At 50.3% G+C, this 21,373-nt stretch overlaps 1 protein-coding gene across 1 annotated transcript in view; it reads left to right on the plus strand.

Moving 5' to 3' along the window:
- Positions 1-4,554, plus strand: part of POLQ (DNA polymerase theta) — a 415,163-nt gene extending 410,609 nt beyond the window's left edge. Inside the window, exon 31 of the mRNA XM_086935619.1 lies at positions 3,877-4,554. Within this exon, the coding sequence (XP_086791745.1) occupies positions 3,877-3,990 (114 nt within the window). The 3' untranslated portion in view covers positions 3,991-4,554. The remainder of the gene's footprint in view (positions 1-3,876) is intronic.
- The last annotated feature ends 16,819 nt before the right edge of the window (positions 4,555-21,373 follow it).

A 21,373-nucleotide genomic window follows, 5' to 3' on the forward strand; every position in this document is an offset into this window, starting at 1 on the left:
ATGTTAATCTTCCATGTGGGACGTCCATCACTTGTAACCAGTTGGGCCACAAGAGAGCCTTTAGCAGCTATATCGATCACGATGAGGAAAACCGGGCGGATGGCCAACTTTTCATTGGATTCGCTGATGCGAAGAATGGAAAGACATTTGAGAAACAGACACTTTCAAGATAGGAGCACCCCATTAAGGTGTTTTTTCCCTTAGTAAATTGACTGGCAGAGCTTTTGCCCTCTTGCTCTGCAGGACTTCGTGGTGTTAGTTCTGTCCTCAAAGCCTTTTTCAGGTACTGCTTTGGTATCTATTCAAAAGTTCTGTCTAGCCGTAGATTCCTCACTGACCCGCACTCTTCCCACTTATGTGGATTCGATCTCTGATAGGTAGTTTTTTTCATACTGTTAGCCATGAGTTTTTCAGTCGCTTCATGACTAAGCATGTGGAGGTTGCCTTTATAAATTGATGTTGGTGTGCATGATTGGTACCTCCATATGAGGCCACGCCTCTTCTGGAGGCGTAAAAAGGCTGTATAAAGGTTGATTGCGACACCTAGTGGCACACGAGAGCTGTTGCAGAAAACATTCCGGATTTTGCCTGGCATCTAGTGCACTTAAAAATGTGAGTAATCTGCAGAGCATCTACCAGTAAGACATTTGCTGAAGGTAGGTAACTTGTTCATGTCAATGTATGCACTCCATTTCGCCTCTAAATGAAGCACTGCATGGCTTATAAGTAATTCCTGTGACAGTGTGAGTACAATATACAATCAGTCATGACTTATTTAACCCTTTCCATGCTGATGACGAGCTCAGCTCGTCATGAGGCACAGTGGAGCTGTGCTGATGACGAGCTGAGCTCGTCATGAAATGAGGTAAATCTGAATTCTTCAGCACTGGAGGGGAAAATGTGCAGCAGCGATGTGGTTAATTTGTGTCTGCTGCCCATCTCCCATAGCCTCTTCAATAGCCAGGGTAAATGAAGGCAATCGGACTCCCTCTATTAACCATGTCAGGATACAGGTCCTATGAAAGACTCATCTGCTTCTCTGAAAATGTTGTCCCCAAAATAAACTATATTTTGTCCTCCCTCAAAAATATCTGGGCTCCATGTACCCTTTCCAGAAGCCTCCTGACTCTGTACATCGTAAGGAAAATCGCATACATGGCTTACAGGTACTCTAGAAGGGTGAGAAACCACTTTCTTACCCTATCTAGGACAGAGTCACCGTAGCCCCCCAGACATTACAGCTCTTAGAGGTGATTCTGTCCTCAACTTCCACATGGACAACCCCAGTGACCAGAACACCACCTCCATTCTCGAGAACCTCGACAACATTGGACTCAAGCAGCTAGTCACTGCTCCGACCCACACAGCCTGGCACACGCTCGACTCGTCTTCTCTGCCAACTGGAACATCTTCTACAGCCACACCACCGAACTCTCCTGGACTGACGATCACTGTGTGCATCTCGCCTTAGCCACACCCATTGTACACCCCCATCATCATCAATCACTCCCTCCCGCCCCAATCTCCCCGCCCCCCGTCACACTGGGACCAGGGCCACCGAAGAACTTCTAGTCAACTCCCTCAGCACAACCACTCCGCCAACACCACAGCACGCAATCTCCGCCGATGGATCTCCAACTGCGCCTACACCCCTCAAAAAAAGACCAGGCAAGCAACACTCCAAGAAGGCCAACTGGTTTGCTCCCGCCGTCCACCAGTCCAGACGCGCCTGCAGACGACTTGTGAAGAGATGTAGGAACAACAAAACCCCAGAAACTGATGCAACCTACAAATGCGCCGTCAGCGCTCAACACCTCCTCCTGACAGAATCACACCACCTCCTCCAAGACAGATTTAACGCACACAACAGCAAAGAACTCTTTGCCATCGTCAAAGAGTTTGCCGGGCCCAACAGCAAGAACACAGACGTCCCCTCCTCCCAAGAACTCTGCAACAAACTCTGCACCTTCTTCCACCACAAGATCAGGCAGATCTCCGACAGCTTCAACACCCTACACCCCCGCCTCTATCCCTGCCACCATCGCACAAAACCAAGCCGAATCCCACCAGACCATGCTCTTCTGGACCTCGCTCACAATAGAGGACATGCTCAAGACTATGAAGAGCATCCACTCAGGAGCCCAGATGGATCCTTGTCCGTACCTCCTCTTCCACAGAGCAGCTGCCACCATCACGCCACAGCTTTGCCGCACCATCAACTCCTCCATTGAAACCGCCACCTTCCCCGATGATTGGAAACACGTTGAGAACAACCCCCTGCTGAAGAAGCCATCCTCAGTCCCTACAGACCTCAAGAACTTCTGACCCATCTCCCTCCTCCCCTTCCCAGCCAAGGTCATCGAGAAGGCCATCAACACCCAACTCTCCGAGATCATCGAAGTGAACCACATCCTGGACACCTCCCATTCTGTTTTCCGAAGCAGCCACAGCACGAACACCCCACGCCTCGCCGCCACTGACAATCTGCTCCCTCCTCAACCAAGGCGAGACCACAGCCCTCATCCTACTAGACCTCTCAGCTGCCTTCGACACTGTCTCCCACCACACCCTAATCACAAGACTCCACAACGCCGGCATCCGCGACAAGGCTCTGGACTGGATCCACTTCTTTCTCACTGGCCAGACTCAGCAAGTCTGATGACCACCATTCATCACAGAACCCACAGAGATCAGCAGTGGAGTGTCTCAGGGTTCATCCCTGAGCCCCACCCTCTTCAATGTCTACATGGCCCCCCTCGTGGCAATCATCAGAAGCCACAGAACTCAACATCATCTCATACGCCGATGACACCCAGCTGATCTTCTTCCTCACTTACGAACCCACAACCCCCAGAACCAGCTTTCACAGTGGAATTAAGGCCATTCTTACCTGGATGAAAGACAGCTGCCTCAAACTCAACTCGAACAAGACCGAAGTACTCATCCTGGGACCCACCTCTTCAGCTTGGGATGACCCCGGATGGCCTGTCCCTCTGGGAGCTCCCCCACCCTGACGGACCGCGCACGTAACCTTTGCATCATACTGGACTCATCGCTCACTATGAACTGCCAAATCGACGCAGTTTCCTGAGCCTGCTTCTACACACTCCACCTGCTTCGAAAGACGTTCAAATGGATCCCCACAGAATCCAGAAAGACGGTCTCCCACGGACTCATCACCAGCAGACTCGACTACGGCAACGCACTCTACGCCGGCATCACACAGAAACAGCTCAAGAAACTTTAGTACGTCCAAAACGTCGCACCCAGACTGGTCCTCGACATCCCCCGCCGCAGCCACACCATACAACAACTCCTCTGGCTCCCAGTCCTCAAGAGAATCACTTTCAAGCTCCACATTCACACCTACAAAGCTCTACACGACCAAGGACCAGCATACCAGAACCACCGCCTCACATTCTACGTACCAGCCAGACGACTCCGATCCTCCCAACTCGCCCTTGCCTCCGTCCCCAGGATCCACAAGACCAGAACCAGAGGAAGGTCTTTCTCACTCTTCGCCACCAAGACCTGGAACGCCCGGCCCCTCCAACTCAGGCAATCTGCGTCACTGACCCAATTTAGGTAGGACCTCGAGACCTGGCTCTTGGAATAATCCTCCACCCAGTCCGACCAGCAGCCCCCCCCTTCCCCTTTGAGACCCTCTCTGGTGTGTAGTCGCGCTGTACAAGAGCCTGATTGCCCTCCTCCGGGCGGTCACATAAACTAACCATGCAGCGGTTGTGGTGCCAGCCCCCTTTGGCCCTCTGGGGCCCAGGTTGGTGTGCATGACTTGTAACCTCAGGCAGTGATCTCTCTACTCTGTGTTCATTCAGTGCATTGCAACCATTCACCTCTCGTGTCTCTTCCCTGCAGGTAGCACAGATTATGAAGAACGAAATGGAGAATGCATTGAAGTTGTCTGTCAAACTAAAAGTGAAAGTAAAAATGGGCCCCAGCTGGGGAGTGATGCAAGACCTTGACCTGTGACCTGGAAGCGGACCGCAGCCAATCATTGACACTGCAAGCACTTGGAACGCCCGCCTTCTTCGGAGGTCACAGCCCTAATGGCACGAGCTAAGGGCGGAGTAGCTGTGAAGATTCAGCATATATTGCACAATGCACAAGGAAGAGGTGTCTCTTCTGGTAAAACTGGCAACAGATGCCATTAGGCGCTATTACTTCATCGCAAGAGATTTTACGAAAAAACTATTATTAACGAGAAAAGTCGTGGAACAGATAAATGAATTTTTGGTTCCTGTCAGCAAACTTGTTTGGAGCAGCAGGGCTGCTTGTAAATACGTGTGCAGCTATGAATTGTGATGATTGTGCCTGCAGCGATGCACACAAAAGGAACACACTATTCTCACTTAAACCTCGCAGCTGGGCTGCTCTCGCTGTATATGTGACAGAAGTTTGGGAAACATACGTTTAATATTTAATAATATAATTTTAGTGATCGAATACTTGAATTTACCACATGAATTATAAAGCTGCAAATATATTGCCACGATGAGATAACTTTTAAATTAAATAAACATTGATTTATCAGTCGCTCTGTTGCGTTTCTGTTAAATAATAATGTAGCCGCAGATGGTACATTTTTCCTTCTTTCCCAAATGAATATCTATCCTTGCAAAGTCACTTTTTGGGTGTGCTCGCAGTCACTTGTATTTTTATTAGCAGTTTCATCCTAAAGATGTTTGGGTCCACGGGCAAGGCATATTTTGGGACCCCCTGCAAGGAACAACTTTGAATTTGTTACCAAGACCTTCTTATGCCAACAATATTAAATGATATCTCCAACATTCAGAAACGGGGGGACGTAAAAACAGCCATACGCGGAGGCTTCCCCCAACCAGACAGTATCTGAGGGTATCTTCAACCTGCTTTAATGAACCCATTTCTTTTTGAGCTTCCATCCATTTGTTATTGCTCTTGCAACGAGAATGGATTTCACTGTCTGACCAGCCTGTTCCTCACACTGCAGGAAAGACCTGCTAAGGAGATCTTGGTAGATGTTCGGTGGACTAGAGCATCATGTTAGAATGCAGCGCTTGAGATTGGAGCTTTAGCGGCTGCTTGAATGTAATCGCAAACAAATGTATCTTCACATTTTCCATTTCTTCTGCAACAACGAAAATCAAAACACTGCTCCCAGGATTTTCACCATTATGTCAGGTGAAATCTGAGAATGTTCTCCCTAGTTCTCGGTCTTCCCTGCCTTTTCCTTCCTCTCTTCTTTCCAAGTCTCCACTCCTCTGATCAGTCAGAGTCTTCTGTCCCTACTCGGTAAGAGAAATGGCCAGAGAGCTAGAAAGAGCTGAAGGGAGGTAAGGAGAGAGAAGCAGAGCTAAGCAGAGAGAGCTAGAAAGAGCTAAAGGTAGGTAAGGAGAGAGAAGCAGAGCTAAGCAGAGAGAGTTAGAAAGAGCTAAAGGGAGGTAAGGAGGGAGAAGCAGAGCTAAGCAGAGAGAGCTAGAAAGAGCTAAAGGGAGGTAAGGAGGGAGAAGCAGAGCTAAGCAGAGAGAGCTAGAAAGAGCTAAAGGGAGGTAAGGAGGGAGAAGCAGAGCTAAGCAGAGAGAGCTAGAAAGAGCTAAAGGGAGGTAAGGAGGGAGAAGCAGAGCTAAGCAGAGAGAGCTAGAAAGAGCTAAAGGTAGGTAAGGAGGGAGAAGCAGAGCTAAGCAGAGAGAGCTGAAGGTAGGTAAGGAGAGAGAAGCAGAGCTAAGCAGAGAGAGCTGGAAAGAGCTAAAGGGAGGTAAGGAGGGAGAAGCAGAGCTAAGCAGAGAGAGCTAGAAAGAGCTAAAGGGAGGTAAGGAGAGAGAAGCAGAGCTAAGCAGAGAGAGCTAGAAAGAGCTAAAGGGAGGTAAGGAGAGAGAAGCAGAGCTAAGCAGAGAGAGCTAGAAAGAGCTAAAGGGAGGTAAGGAGAGAGAAGCAGAGCTAAGCAGAGAGAGCTGGAAAGCTGGAAAGAGCTAAAGGGAGGTAAGGAGGGAGAAGCAGAGCTAAGCAGAGAGAGCTAGAAAGAGCTAAAGGGAGGTAAGGAGAGAGAAGCAGAGCTAAGCAGAGAGAGCTAGAAAGAGCTAAAGGGAGGTAAGGAGAGAGAAGCAGAGCTAAGCAGAGAGAGCTAGAAAGAGCTAAAGGGAGGTAAGGAGGGAGAAGCAGAGCTAAGCAGAGAGAGCTAGAAAGAGCTAAAGGGAGGTAAGGAGAGAGAAGCAGAGCTAAGCAGAGAGAGCTGGAAAGAGCTAAAGGGAGGTAAGGAGAGAGAAGCAGAGCTAAGCAGAGAGAGCTAGAAAGAGCTAAAGGGAGGTAAGGAGAGAGAAGCAGAGCTAAGCAGAGAGAGCTAGAAAGAGCTAAAGGGAGGTAAGGGGGGAGAAGCAGAGCTAAGCAGAGAGAGCTAGAAAGAGCTAAAGGGAGGTAAGGAGAGAGAAGCAGAGCTAAGCAGAGAGAGCTGGAAAGAGCTAAAGGGAGGTAAGGAGAGAGAAGCAGAGCTAAGCAGAGAGAGCTAGAAAGAGCTAAAGGGAGGTAAGGAGAGAGAAGCAGAGCTAAGCAGAGAGAGCTAGAAAGAGCTAAAGGGAGGTAAGGAGAGAGAAGCAGAGCTAAGCAGAGAGAGCTGGAAAGAGCTGAAGGTAGGTAAGGAGAGAGAAGCAGAGCTAAGCAGAGAGAGCTGGAAAGAGCTGAAGGTAGGTAAGGAGGGAGAAGCAGAGCTAAGCAGAGAGAGCTAGAAAGAGCTGAAGGTAGGTAAGGAGAGAGAAGCAGAGCTAAGCAGAGAGAGCTGGAAAGAGCTGAAGGTAGGTAAGGAGAGAGAAGCAGAGCTAAGCAGAGAGAGCTAGAAAGAGCTGAAGGTAGGTAAGGAGAGAGAAGCAGAGCTAAGCAGAGAGAGCTAGAAAGAGCTGAAGGGAGGTAAGGAGAGAGAAGCAGAGCTAAGCAGAGAGAGCTAGAAAGAGCTAAAGGGAGGTAAGGAGAGAGAAGCAGAGCTAAGCAGAGAGAGCTGGAAAGAGCTAAAGGGAGGTAAGGAGGGAGAAGCAGAGCTAAGCAGAGAGAGCTAGAAAGAGCTAAAGGGAGGTAAGGAGAGAGAAGCAGAGCTAAGCAGAGAGAGCTAGAAAGAGCTAAAGGGAGGTAAGGAGAGAGAAGCAGAGCTCAGCAGAGAGAGCTGGAAAGAGCTAAAGGGAGGTAAGGAGGGAGAAGCAGAGCTAAGCAGAGAGCTAGAAAGAGCTAAAGGTAGGTAAGGAGGGAGAAGCAGAGCTAAGCAGAGAGAGCTAGAAAGAGCTAAAGGGAGGTAAGGAGAGAGAAGCAGAGCTAAGCAGAGAGAGCTGGAAAGAGCTAAAGGGAGGTAAGGAGAGAGAAGCAGAGCTAAGCAGAGAGAGCTGGAAAGAGCTAAAGGGAGGTAAGGAGGGAGAAGCAGAGCTAAGCAGAGAGAGCTAGAAAGAGCTAAAGGGAGGTAAGGAGGGAGAAGCAGAGCTAAGCAGAGAGAGCTGGAAAGAGCTAAAGGGAGGTAAGGAGGGAGAAGCAGAGCTAAGCAGAGAGAGCTGGAAAGAGCTAAAGGGAGGTAAGGAGGGAGAAGCAGAGCTAAGCAGAGAGAGCTGGAAAGAGCTAAAGGGAGGTAAGGAGGGAGAAGCAGAGCTAAGCAGAGAGAGCTAGAAAGAGCTAAAGGGAGGTAAGGAGAGAGAAGCAGAGCTAAGCAGAGAGAGCTGGAAAGAGCTAAAGGGAGGTAAGGAGAGAGAAACAGAGCTAAGCAGAGAGAGCTAAAAAGAGCTAAAGGGAGGTAAGGAGAGAGAAGCAGAGCTAAGCAGAGAGAGCTAGAAAGAGCTAAAGGGAGGTAAGGAGAGAGAAGCAGAGCTAAGCAGAGAGAGCTAGAAATAACTGAAGGTAGGTAAGGAGGGAGAAGCAGAGCTAAGCAGAGAGAGCTAGAAAGAGCTGAAGGTAGGTAAGGAGAGAGAAGCAGAGCTAAGCAGAGAGAGCTGGAAAGAGCTGAAGGTAGGTAAGGAGAGAGAAGCAGAGCTAAGCAGAGAGAGCTAGAAAGAACTGAAGGTAGGTAAGGAGAGAGAAGCAGAGAGAGCTAGAAAGAGCTAAAGGGAGGTAAGGAGGGAGAAGCAGAGCTAAGCAGAGAGAGCTGGAAAGAGCTGAAGGTAGGTAAGGAGAGAGAAGCAGAGCTAAGCAGAGAGCTAGAAAGAGCTGAAGGTAGGTAAGGAGAGAGAAGCAGAGAGAGCTAGAAAGAGCTAAAGGGAGGTAAGGAGGGAGAAGCAGAGCTAAGCAGAGAGAGCTGGAAAGAGCTAAAGGTAGGTAAGGAGAGAGAAGCAGAGCTAAGCAGAGAGAGCTAGAAAGAGCTAAAGGTAGGTAAGGAGAGAGAAGCAGAGCTAAGCAGAGAGAGCTAGAAAGAACTGAAGGTAGGTAAGGAGGGAGAAGCAGAGCTAAGCAGAGAGAGCTAGAAAGAACTGAAGGTAGGTAAGGAGGGAGAAGCAGAGCTAAGCAGAAAGAGCTAGAAAGAGCTGAAGGTAGGTAAGGAGAGAGAAGCAGAGCTAAGCAGAGAGAGCTAGAAAGAGCTAAAGGGAGGTAAGGAGAGAGAAGCAGAGCTAAGCAGAGAGAGCTAGAAAGAGCTGAAGGTAGGTAAGGAGAGAGAAGCAGAGCTAAGCAGAGAGAGCTAGAAAGAGCTAAAGGTAGGTAAGGAGAGAGAAGCAGAGCTAAGCAGAGAGAGCTAGAAAGAACTGAAGGTAGGTAAGGAGGGAGAAGCAGAGCTAAGCAGAGAGAGCTAGAAAGAACTGAAGGTAGGTAAGGAGGGAGAAGCAGAGCTAAGCAGAGAGAGCTAGAAAGAACTGAAGGTAGGTAAGGAGGGAGAAGCAGAGCTAAGCAGAGAGAGCTAGAAAGAGCTGAAGGTAGGTAAGGAGAGAGAAGCAGAGCTAAGCAGAGAGAGCTAGAAAGAGCTAAAGGGAGGTAAGGAGAGAGAAGCAGAGCTAAGCAGAGAGAGCTAGAAAGAGCTGAAGGTAGGTAAGGAGGGAGAAGCAGAGCTAAGCAGAGAGAGCTAGAAAGAGCTGAAGGTAGGTAAGGAGAGAGAAGCAGAGCTAAGCAGAGAGAGCTAGAAAGAGCTGAAGGTAGGTAAGGAGAGAGAAGCAGAGCTAAGCAGAGAGAGCTAGAAAGAGCTAAAGGAAGGTAAGGAGAGAGAAGCAGAGCTAAGCAGAGAGAGCTAGAAAGAGCTGAAGGTAGGTAAGGAGAGAGAAGCAGAGCTAAGCAGAGAGAGCTAGAAAGAGCTAAAGGGAGGTAAGGAGAGAGAAGCAGAGCTAAGCAGAGAGAGCTAAAGGGAGGTAAGGAGAGAGAAGCAGAGCTAAGCAGAGAGAGCTGGAAAGAGCTAAAGGGAGGTAAGGAGAGAGAAGCAGAGCTAAGCAGAGAGAGCTAGAAATAGGGAGAAATAAATGAAGATAGGGAGTGCGGTGGACAGAGAGGAAAAATACAAAGAGATGGGTGAGAGAGACAGAGGGAATGGGCAAAATGAGAAATGACATGGTAACGAGAGTAGTGAGGCCTTCCTTCCCCTGCTCGTGCTCAGCAGCAGCAGGGCGGAATCGTGCCTGGGGTCAGCAGCAGCACGAGCTTGCTGGCAGGCCCTGTAAGGCTGTTGTCGGGAGCACTGGGGGCTTCCAGGAGGAGCCCCCTGGTGATGGAGTCACACCTCCCACACTGGTAACGGTGCTGGGGTAGGATTCCAACATGTCTGATTCCTAACATGCCCAGGTTCGGCACAGCCAATATATAGTTAGCCATCGCATAATGACACATGACCACTATATGTATCATAATGGGGGACTGCACTTACAAAGCCTGGAGAATCGCTCCTGCAGGGCACCCTCACACTTCTAACCGAGCACCCTGCCTTCCGGATTGAGACGCCGACCTAAGGGGTGACTTATAGATTTTAAGTGCAGTTACCTCAGATATAAGAAAACTTACATCTGTTGTGAGTGGTGCTAACACCAGCTCACTCTGGCTGCAATGGCAGGCCTGTAGTCACAGTTTGAGTGGCCTACCATGGGTTGAATATTACATGTTTCAGCCCATTGGGGACCCCTGGTGTACCTATGCCCTGGGGACCTTAGTACCCTAAACTAGGGACTTATAAGGCTACATCAGTAGCCAATTGGGAAGGTACCAAAGTATTTACCACAGTCAAATTTCGGGAGTAAGCACAGTACCTGGGGTCTTGGTTAGCAAGATCACAGTCAGACTAGTCAGAAAACAGAATAACACCAGCAAAAAGTGGGGGGTGACCATGAAAGCAGATCCACTTCCCTACAGGACCAGTCCCAGGAGAGCGTATAACTGCCTTGGATGCTTCCCTTGGGAATTCTCTCCTTTAGATATTGTTCATTTTTAATTAAAATGTCAATTTATGTTCACTGAAATAATTAGGCGACCCATGCAGATACACCCAGTCAATCAGGAAATAAGGGTTTGCCCTATCGCACTGATATTGGCAGCACCAGGGCATGTCCATTTACCAAGCCCATTAGAAAATTCAACAGGCTGATCTGTATCTGGAGGGAAAAGGCATCAAGGATTTCTCAGAGACTTAAGTCAGCTAAGGGAGGCTGCAGATGGATCACACCATTGTTCTAAGCCCTTTTTGGGGTCTGGTTGGGTGGATAAACAACTAGCCCCCAAAACACCTATCTCCAGTGAATACTACACAAAAACATGGGACACGTACATAGTGTTGCGGGGTTTGGTGACATATCCACCCCTTTACACAGTGCGGCCTTGCAGGAGGGCCAGGCATTTTAGAAGTGGAGAGAAGGTGGTTGCAGAATGATTTCAGACTTGCATGAGATTTAAGTCCCCAAGACCTTCCTGCAATACAAGGCAACATTTAACCTCCCTGAGATTGGACGACTTTGCTATGCTTTGGTTCAGCATTGGATAGCACATCCCTCTGTTTGCTGTAGGGCTACCAGAGACAAGACTCAATTCGAAACACTCTTCCTAAAATTGCTGGGTTCCAAGGGCACAATTGATCACCCATACAGGATGTTGTAAGTGCAGGAAAAACACAACGGAGAATAGAAACGCACACTGGGGAAGGAATGCACTTCAGAACAATGGGAGGGATTGGGGTGAGATATGAACTCATGTTCAACATTGGTTCAGGTTAGGGAGATACATTATAAGGCATGGGGCAGCTGGCAAAACACCCCCTTCAGACTACATCATGTGTATTATAATGAGTGTCCTAGATGTTGGCTGCGTTGTGGCACACTAGGAGTGGCTCTGCACAATTGGTGGGACTGCTTGCCGGGCTGTCCCTTTTGGGAGGGGGTGTTGCACCTGCATTGGTACATACTCTGGCTTCACTTCCATTCACACCACCTCCCCCAATTCAGCATGTATTCCGGCCCAGTATGTCTGCACCACATCACAATGCCACAGTGTATGCAGCAGGGTGCCCTCTTCTCCACACTTCCGCCTACAGGCTCCGCTCTCAGCCTGCCCCATACGTACCAGGCGCGGCCCCGTAATATAAGATCTATGCAGCATCTTCCGCTGCACCAATCGGAGCCGCATCTGAATAGCAACTACTTTGGGAGAAGCCACTGCCTCAGTCCAATCCTCATTGTCTAACTCTAGCCCATCTGCACGACACTGAGCTCGAATCTTTAGCAGTGGGTCCTCGGAATGATTCACCCAATACCATTGCACTCAGGGCCATGCTAAAAAACGAGAGGACCATAGTGCTTTTAACGCCTGGGGAATGCTAAATTGACTATTGCTTATAATTGGAAATGTGCAGACTGCACCCTTGTTAGCTTCTGGAACCAGAGGATATACTCAATCCTTGCCATGGAACATTTAATGAGCAGTTTGAAGGGCACCCACCTACAATTCGAAGCCAAGTGGAAACCTGGCTTGGCTGGGTTGAGCAGAGGCCTTTCCAACTCCCTTCTTCCTCCGCAATGGAGGGCCTTAAAACTCTTCAGTGACGATGGAGACCTGTACCTTTCCCCTTTTCTTCCTGTTTTTTTTTCAGCGATGAGTCCATATATAGTGTACCCAAAAAATGATGTTTGATGTGGTGAATAGGTGGGGTGGGAGGTTTGCACTTCAGAAGGTGAATTTGCAGAAATGGTGAGGTGGGAATAAGGGGAGGGGAAGGGGAAGTAAAATAAGGTTTGGGCGTATGATGATTTGAAATATGTTTGATATATCACAACTCTCAAGTAATATTTCATTTGGACTTGACAAGGTAGCTGCGTGAGCGCTCTGCGCGCATTTGCTCTAACTTTGCTAATTTTAAATAACTTTGTGTGTATTTCGTCTGTGTACCTGTTTTTAGACAGCGCCCCTCACTTGCACCATAATAGGCCCCCGCACTGCCGTTTTGGCGGATTTGGCTCTGGGGTGGGTGACCTGTCCGTTTTGGCCGCCATTTTGGAGTGGGGTGTGTGGATAGAGGTGTCTCTACCCTCCAGCGCTTCAGTGCGCAGGAGCAGCCTGGGAACACCTACTTAAGGCGAGTCCCTCCTGAAATCGCCCCTGACAAGGTAGCTGCGTGAGCGCTCTGCGCGCATTTGCTCTAACTTTGCTAATTTTAAATAACTTTGTGTGTATTTCGTCTGTGTACCTGTTTTTAGACAGCGCCCCTCACTTGCACCATAATAGGCCCCCGCACTGCCGTTTTGGCGGATTTGGCTCTGGGGTGGGTGACCTGTCCGTTTTGGCCGCCATTTTGGAGTGGGGTGTGTGGATAGAGGTGTCTCTACCCTCCAGCGCTTCAGTGCGCAGGAGCAGCCTGGGAACACCTACTTTAGGCGAGTCCCTCCTGAAATCGCCCCTGACAAGGTAGCTGCGTGAGCGCTCTGCGCGCATTTGCTCTAACTTTGCTAATTTTAAATAACTTTTTGTGTATTTCGTCTGTGTACCTGTTTTTAGACAGCGCCCCTCACTTGCACCATAATAGGCCCCCGCACTGCCGTTTTGGCGGATTTGGCTCTGGGGTGGGTGACCTGTTCGTTTTGGCCGCCATTTTGGAGTGGGGTGTGTGGATAGAGGTGTCTCTACCCTCCAGCGCTTCAGTGCGCAGGAGCAGCCTGGGAACACCTACTTAAGGCGAGTCCCTCCTGAAATCGCCCCTGACAAGGTAGCTGCGTGAGCGCTCTGCGCGCATTTGCTCTAACTTTGCTAATTTTAAATAACTTTGTGTGTATTTCGTCTGTGTACCTGTTTTTAGACAGCGCCCCTCACTTGCACCATAATAGGCCCCGCACTACCGTTTTGGCGGATTTGGCTCTGGGGTGGGTGACCTGTCCGTTTTGGCCGCCATTTTGGAGTGGGGTGTGTGGATAGAGGTGTCTCTACCCTCCAGCTCTTCAGTGCGCAGGAGCAGCCTGGGAACACCTACTTAAGGCGAGTCCCTCCTGAAATCGCCCCTGACAAGGTAGCTGCGTGAGCGCTCTGCGCGCATTTGCTCTAACTTTGCTAATTTTAAATAACTTTGTGTATATTTCGTCTGTGTACCTGTTTTTAGACAGCGCCCCTCACTTGCACCATAATAGGCCCCCGCACTGCCGTTTTGGCGGATTTGGCTCTGGGGTGGGTGACCTGTCCGTTTTGGCCGCCATTTTGGAGTGGGGATGTGTGGATAGAGGTGTCTCTACCCTCCAGCGCTTCAGTGCGCAGGAGCAGCCTGGGAACACCTACTTAAGGCGAGTCCCTCCTGAAATCGCCCCTGACAAGGTAGCTGCGTGAGCGCTCTGCGCGCATTTGCTCTAACTTTGCTAATTTTAAATAACTTTGTGTGTATTTCGTCTGTGTACCTGTTTTTAGACAGCGCCCCTCACTTGCACCATAATAGGCCCCCGCACTGCCGTTTTGGCGGATTTGGCTCTGGGGTGGGTGACCTGTCCGTTTTGGCCGCCATTTTGGAGTGGGGTGTGTGGATAGAGGTGTCTCTACCCTCCAGCGCTTCAGTGCGCAGGAGCAGCCTGGGAACACCTACTTAAGGCGAGTCCCTCCTGAAATCGCACCTGACAAGGTAGCTGCGTGAGCGCTCTGCGCGCATTTGCTCTAACTTTGCTAATTTTAAATAACTTTGTGTGTATTTCGTCTGTGTACCTGTTTTGAGACAGCGCCCCTCACTTGCACCATAATAGGCCCCCGCACTGCCGTTTTGGCGGATTTGGCTCTGGGGTGGGTGACCTGTCCGTTTTGGCCGCCATTTTGGAGTGGGGTGTGTGGATAGAGGTGTCTCTACCCTCCAGCGCTTCAGTGCGCAGGAGCAGCCTGGGAACACCTACTTTAGGCGAGTCCCTCCTGAAATCGCCCCTGACAAGGTAGCTGCGTGAGCGCTCTGCGCGCATTTGCTCTAACTTTGCTAATTTTAAATAACTTTTTGTGTATTTCGTCTGTGTACCTGTTTTTAGACAGCGCCCCTCACTTGCACCATAATAGGCCCCCGCACTGCCGTTTTGGCGGATTTGGCTCTGGGGTGGGTGACCTGTTCGTTTTGGCCGCCATTTTGGAGTGGGGTGTGTGGATAGAGGTGTCTCTACCCTCCAGCGCTTCAGTGCGCAGGAGCAGCCTGGGAACACCTACTTAAGGCGAGTCCCTCCTGAAATCGCCCCTGACAAGGTAGCTGCGTGAGCGCTCTGCGCGCATTTGCTCTAACTTTGCTAATTTTAAATAACTTTGTGTGTATTTCGTCTGTGTACCTGTTTTTAGACAGCGCCCCTCACTTGCACCATAATAGGCCCCGCACTACCGTTTTGGCGGATTTGGCTCTGGGGTGGGTGACCTGTCCGTTTTGGCCGCCATTTTGGAGTGGGGTGTGTGGATAGAGGTGTCTCTACCCTCCAGCTCTTCAGTGCGCAGGAGCAGCCTGGGAACACCTACTTAAGGCGAGTCCCTCCTGAAATCGCCCCTGACAAGGTAGCTGCGTGAGCGCTCTGCGCGCATTTGCTCTAACTTTGCTAATTTTAAATAACTTTGTGTATATTTCGTCTGTGTACCTGTTTTTAGACAGCGCCCCTCACTTGCACCATAATAGGCCCCCGCACTGCCGTTTTGGCGGATTTGGCTCTGGGGTGGGTGACCTGTCCGTTTTGGCCGCCATTTTGGAGTGGGGTGTGTGGATAGAGGTGTCTCTACCCTCCAGCGCTTCAGTGCGCAGGAGCAGCCTGGGAACACCTACTTAAGGCGAGTCCCTCCTGAAATCGCCCCTGACAAGGTAGCTGCGTGAGCGCTCTGCGCGCATTTGCTCTAACTTTGCTAATTTTAAATAACTTTGTGTGTATTTCGTCTGTGTACCTGTTTTGAGACAGCGCCCCTCACTTGCACCATAATAGGCCCCCGCACTGCCGTTTTGGCGGATTTGGCTCTGGGGTGGGTGACCTGTCCGTTTTGGCCGCCATTTTGGAGTGGGGTGTGTGGATAGAGGTGTCTCTACCCTCCAGCGCTTCAGTGCGCAGGAGCAGCCTGGGAACACCTACTTAATGCTCCTCCCCTAGCGCAGCGGGATCGCGCAGCGGGCGTGTCCTCGCGTGGCCGGAGTCGTGCCAGAGTCCTGCCCGTCTGCGCCCGTCCGCGCTAAGGACGCGCCGGACGTCGCGGTACTCTGGCCAAGGACAATAATTCCGTCATGGGGCCACCATGCTGACTTACACGCGTGAGAGCCTGTTTGCCATCGATCAGGTAAGCCGCTGTTGTACCCTCCCATCGGTACACCCATTGTGTGGCCCTTATCTTTGCCCTTGCAATAGGTGGGCTCTAGGCTCTCCGCGTCCTCTCCCAAGTATTATCTCTTCGGAGACCCGCAGTTCTCCTGATACTCCCACTACCCTGAGGATCCTGAATCTGAATGTTAGGTCTGCGCTGAAACACTATCAGAACATCTATGACCTCATCGAGGAGGAAGCTCCAGACGTATTTGCCATGACTGAAACATGGCTACAGGACGCTGATACCGCTATTACCAATCTAGCCTGCCCACCCGGCTATTCTATGTACACCTTGAATAGGCTGTCTAGGGGTGGGGGTATCGCGTTAGTGGTAAAATCTATCTATTCCTGCGTCTGGAGTGCCCTGAACATCTCCGGTGTGAAAGTGCCTTGTTCAAGGTCTCTGTCAGCCCTGAATTTACCCTGTCCGGGATGGTCGTTTATCGTCCACCCGGCAGTGATGTGGCGTTTAGAAATGCTTTCCCTGATATTGTTGGCTCTTTGGTCGCCGACTGTGCCAACTTTTCTATCATGGGTGACTTAAACCTACATTTCGACACCCTCTCCGGCCTGACAGTGCGTTCCATCTCCTCTGACCTAGAGACCTTTCAACTTCCCCAGATGGTTTCCCAGCCTACCCATCTGGGGGGGCATATTTTGGATCCCCTGTTCACCAATCTGTCGGCGATTCAAATCACTTCTGTTTCTCCGGTGGAATGGACAGACCACTTTTTGGTGTCCATCCTCTGCCCTGTTTCGGCCACACCTTCCATCCCTACGGCTAGATGGGTTCAGAAGAGGGCTTGGAAAAAGCTTAGGTTAGAGGACTTTCATCGTCTTCTATTAGAGGAGCCGCTGGGCCCTTTGACGGATGTGGAAAGGGGGTATGACCTCTTCTGTTCATGGATAACTAGGGCCTTGGACTCACTGATACCTATTGTATCAACTAAAATCAATCCCAGAGAGTCGAGTCCCTGGTACGATGGCACTCTTCGGGCCCTAAAGGGTGCCTGTAGACGAGCTGAGAGGGCTTGGAGGAAAACCTATGGGGCTGATCTAAAAGCCGATTATGCCAAGTCCGTTAAGCTCTACCACCGAGCCATCTGCCGAGCTCGTGCGGCTTTTTATGCCACCGAATTCCGGAACAGTCCGAATCCGTCAAAAGCTATCTTTAAGGCCGTAAAAGACCTTACGGCGAAGCGGACTACCTCTACGACCGTTAGCTCCCTTTCCCATTGTGAATCCCTTGCAACTTACTTCTTGGGGAAGGTCTAAGCTATATATAGGACATTCCCTAGCATAGGGTTCACTGGGGAAAGCACCAATGGGGTCCACCATCAGACTACACTGCTTGTCTTCCCCCCCCTCACCTTGGAGGGTTTTGACAAACTTGCGCTGCAAGTCAAATCTGGATCTCCATCCGATCCAGTAAGGCCTGCTCTCTTCCGAGATCAGGCTTTTATGGGGCGTACAGCTGTATGCTTCCTCGTCAACCTCTCCTTGGAAACGGGAGTTGTTCCATCTAAGTGGAAACAAGCTGTGGTGTCCCCGATTATCAAAAAGCCCACCCTGGACCCATCCAAGCCTGAAAGTTATCGCCCCATCTCGTTGTTACCCTGGCCAGCCAAGATTACTGAGGCCCACGTCAACCTGGCCCTGTCTGAACATCTGTTACGGACCAATGCCCTTGACCCCACACAAAACGGATTCCGTGCTGGTCACAGCACGGAAACTGCGTTACTTGTGATGGTGGAACATCTCCGGGCAAGGTTGGATGCTGGTCAAACGGCGGCGCTTATTTTGTTAGATCTTAGCGCCGCCTTTGATACGGTAGACCACAGCATCCTCCTGCGTCGGCTCGAGGAGACTGGCATTGGCAGTCAGGTGCTGCAATGGTTCCGCTCCTTTTTAGATGACCGCTCCTTCTGTGTTGCCATCCCTCCCTTCAAGTCCAACTACCAACCGCTGGCCATGGGGGTTCCGCAAGGGTCCTCGCTGAGTCCCACGTTGTTCAATCTTTACGTGAGACCGCTGGCTGATGTCGCTAGGCAGTGGGGCCTTACTTTGGTCTCATATGCCGACGACACTCAGCTGGCGGTTACTCTCAGCGGGGATGCGGAGATTGAGGCCCCCAGGTTTCAGTCCGGACTGAAGGCGGTGGCTAGCTGGCTGACAGGCAACTGCCTTCAGCTAAACGCCACTAAAACAGAGGTGATGGTCGTCGGAAAGGGAGTGGAGCTGTGGGGTGACCACTGGTGGCCCTCAGAGCTGGGACCTACTCCGATCCCGGTATCGGAGGTGAAAAATCTGGGGGTATGGCTGGATGCGGGCCTCTCCTTTTTAGGGCATACTAAAAGAACTGCGGCCTGTTGCTTTGGTCTCCTGAGGGGCTTGAGACCTGTTCTCAAGTTCTTTGATGCCCCAACCAGGCAGCTGGTGATCCAGGCCACTATCATCTCCCGCCTGGATTACGCCAGCTCTCTCCTGGCTGGGGCTAACCAGGCTGAGCTAACCCGCTTACAACGGGTTCAGAATGCTGCGGCGAGGGCGATTGTCGGCCTGCCCAGATTCTGCTCGGTGACAGGTGTCCTTCGCTCCCTACACTGGCTTCCGGTTAGGAAGCGCATCCTCTTCAAGGTTTTGTGCCTTGCTTTTAAAATCTTGAGAGGTATTGGCCCGGAAATCCTGTCGAGTTGTCTGTCCTTATATGTTCCTGCCCGTAGCCTCCGCTCTCAGGGTCTGGCCCTTGCGGTGGTTCCCAGATTCAGGCTTAGCCGCATGGGAGGCCGCTCGTTTAGGGTAATGGCTGCCTCAGCATGGAACTCCCTGCCTGTTGAAATCCACTTGCTGGAGGACCTTCTGACCTTTCGTAGGGCTATAAAAACCTTCTTGTTTTAGCTGTTCCCTAGTTTCTGTTTTTACTCTCCCCTTGTGTTACGTGCTACCTTGTCTTTGCGCCAGGACGCTCCTTGGCTGGAGTATCTGTGCGCACAATAAATAGTCGTAACATAACATAACATAACTTCCTTACTGTTTATTTGTTACAAGCTATTGTCCATGGATGTATAGGCTGAGGGCTTTTGCAGATGCCTTCTATCTGAAGATCTGATCAGATTTATACAAAGAAAAGCTGGATTAGGCAGATAGTGACTAGATACTTGCACCTATGCTCTGTCTCAACTTATAAGCCACCAGCAATTTAAAACAGAGGCAACCCTAAATTGATTGATACATTGTTCACGTGTTTGGGGTCAGCATCCCTAATCCTTCACCTCGGCAGTGTGGTACTGCCAAAGCTAGAGATTCTTTAGGCTAGGACTCTAAGCTGAACAAACTATTAGCGGCTATTGACGCTACAGGAGAGCGCCTGGAGGGCCGATAGACTCCATTGCAGTTGAGCTGGGCCTGCTCTGGGAAGACTCCAGGAAGTTGGCTGGGAGAGTGTCAGCCTTAGAGCAAGCGGTCCAATCCAAACCCTAGAACCTGAGGCCCTAGCCACAGCATGCCATCTAACTGATCTGGAGGCACAAATACAGCGGTTGGTCGCATGGCTGGAGGACCAGGAGGGCTTGCTTCTGTCTTACAGGTGATGCAAATGGCCACCAATAGGCAATTTGGTCGTACTCTGCAGCTCTGTTTGCTGTGCCTACATACGCATAGCGTGGATTGGAAGGCAAGTGACTGGTTTGCAGACCTAGCTCTAATACTTGCCAGGAGGCCACTAAAGATAGGTTTGAAATCTGCCTCTGACCCAACCTGGGCTGCTAGGGTTGAGAACCGATCAAGTGGGCGGACTGTGGGAGGGAAGCACTGTGTAGGGTAGAAGCCAGAGGGTTGCAGACAGTCCCCTTGCTACCATAATGGGACGCAACACTAGCGACTTGCCATGTTTAGATAGTCAAGGGAGAATTGAGGACAAGGAATCGTTATCACCTGGGTCCCCTCCGTCACCCGCACTACTCGCACTCTCCTCTATTATTCCTGCTGAGATTGGCTTACTTACTGGCCTGTGGACTAACATTTGGTGGCCTTGGTCTAGAACCAGTTTGCTTGGGGGATGGATGAGCCCTGCTGCTGCCTGTGGCGCCTGGAAGGAGAAGCACTGGTGGCTGTGCCCCTATGGGCCAGGGGGCGCTAAGGGTCCTTTTCCCTGGAACATATTGTTATCCCCTGTTTGGCACTGACTGTATGACTGACCTCTCTCGCTCTCCGATAGCCATTGTGATGGGACGCAGATGCTTCTTATTTTTGATCTGCTAGCGCACACCTGCCTTGTTTATTACGTTTTTTGTTTTTTGTGTGAATGTTTTTCTTGTTTGATTTATTTGATCATTTGTATAAAAAATGCAATAAACAGATAAAAAAACTAGTGTCCGGGGTAGCTCAGCCTGGTGGCCAGCCCAGGCAAGAGGAATAGATTAGCAGCCAGATTGTTTCTCAACGACATGCTAAGTTAAGCGACTGTGTACTTTTAGTGGGTGGAGAAAAATAAAAAAAATCTTGCCTCTCACAAACTATAATTTAGAAAAATCAAACCCAAATCATTAACAAGATTGTGGTTGCTGATTGATATGTTTCTAACTGCAGTTTCCGCACTTTTTGAATCTCCTCCTGGGCTGGACCTGGAAATTTTAATTCGCTCTCCTTTGCCAATAGATGGTGCCTTTGTCTGGTTCTACTGAGATATGATATCAAGGAGCCGTGTAAAGTCTACCCATGGTACACTGGTGTCAGTTCTGTTTTTTCAGCACCTTTCTGTGTGGATCTGAAGTTTCTCTCCTCAGAACATGTCCTGCAGAATGTATCTTTTGCAGTGTTTAGCCTCAAAATCTCAGGATTTTAATCATGTGGATACTGTTATAGGCAGATGTGGCTCTTGGACCAGCACAATGTCTTCCCTTGGGGCTGGGGTCCAAGTGGAACAGCTGGTCATGCATGAAGTGTGGTCCATGCAAGCTTAGACTTGGAGCTGGAGGAGAAGCTCTTCATTTCATGGGTCCATGATAAATGATGGGCCCATCGCTGGTCAGGCCAAGGTATTACGTCGGCTCCTGCTTCGACTCGCCTTCTGCCAGCAAATTTGTGACTGCGGGCTGCTTTCAAGGACTAACACAAGCCCAGAAAGAAACACAGTAATCACCAAGAGAGCAACTATTTGGCTTCACAAAGTTGTTACTGCTCAAGGGGTAGGTCCTACAGTTGGTGGGTTTAGTCCCCAGTTCCAGCCTCGCTGCCGTATCCAGAACCAGTCTTGGTGGATATACAGTTGGCGCCGGTTCTGGGCCCAGCACCCTTGTTGTATTTCTGGAGTTTCCAGCTGCTGACGCTGACCCTGCACAGTTTGCAGTTTTCGCACAGGCTATGCTGGCCCTTTTGTGCTAAAGCTTCGCTCGCTCTGGTGCTCTATGCCCATTGAGGCTCTAAGGAGCCATTGGTGCCTCCTACCAAAGTTTCACCAGCATCTCCATCCCTGGCTGCTCCACTCAACCTCCTCTTGACATCCTTTTAGCACCAAATGGAACTCTTCTTCCACCTTGTTGGGCACTCCATCACCAATTTTAAATCCAGTGCAGAGTAGCTCTAATTTTCTAGACCGCTGCCTTCCTAGTCGCAACTGTTGAAGGACGAGTCCTCCTACAGGCCGTTGCTCGTGATGAATATTATGGCTGGCTTGAGGGGAT

The sequence above is a fragment of the Lissotriton vulgaris genome, chromosome 8, assembly GCF_964263255.1.
Source record: "Lissotriton vulgaris chromosome 8, aLisVul1.2, whole genome shotgun sequence".
Classification (NCBI taxonomy): Eukaryota; Metazoa; Chordata; class Amphibia; order Caudata; family Salamandridae; genus Lissotriton; species Lissotriton vulgaris.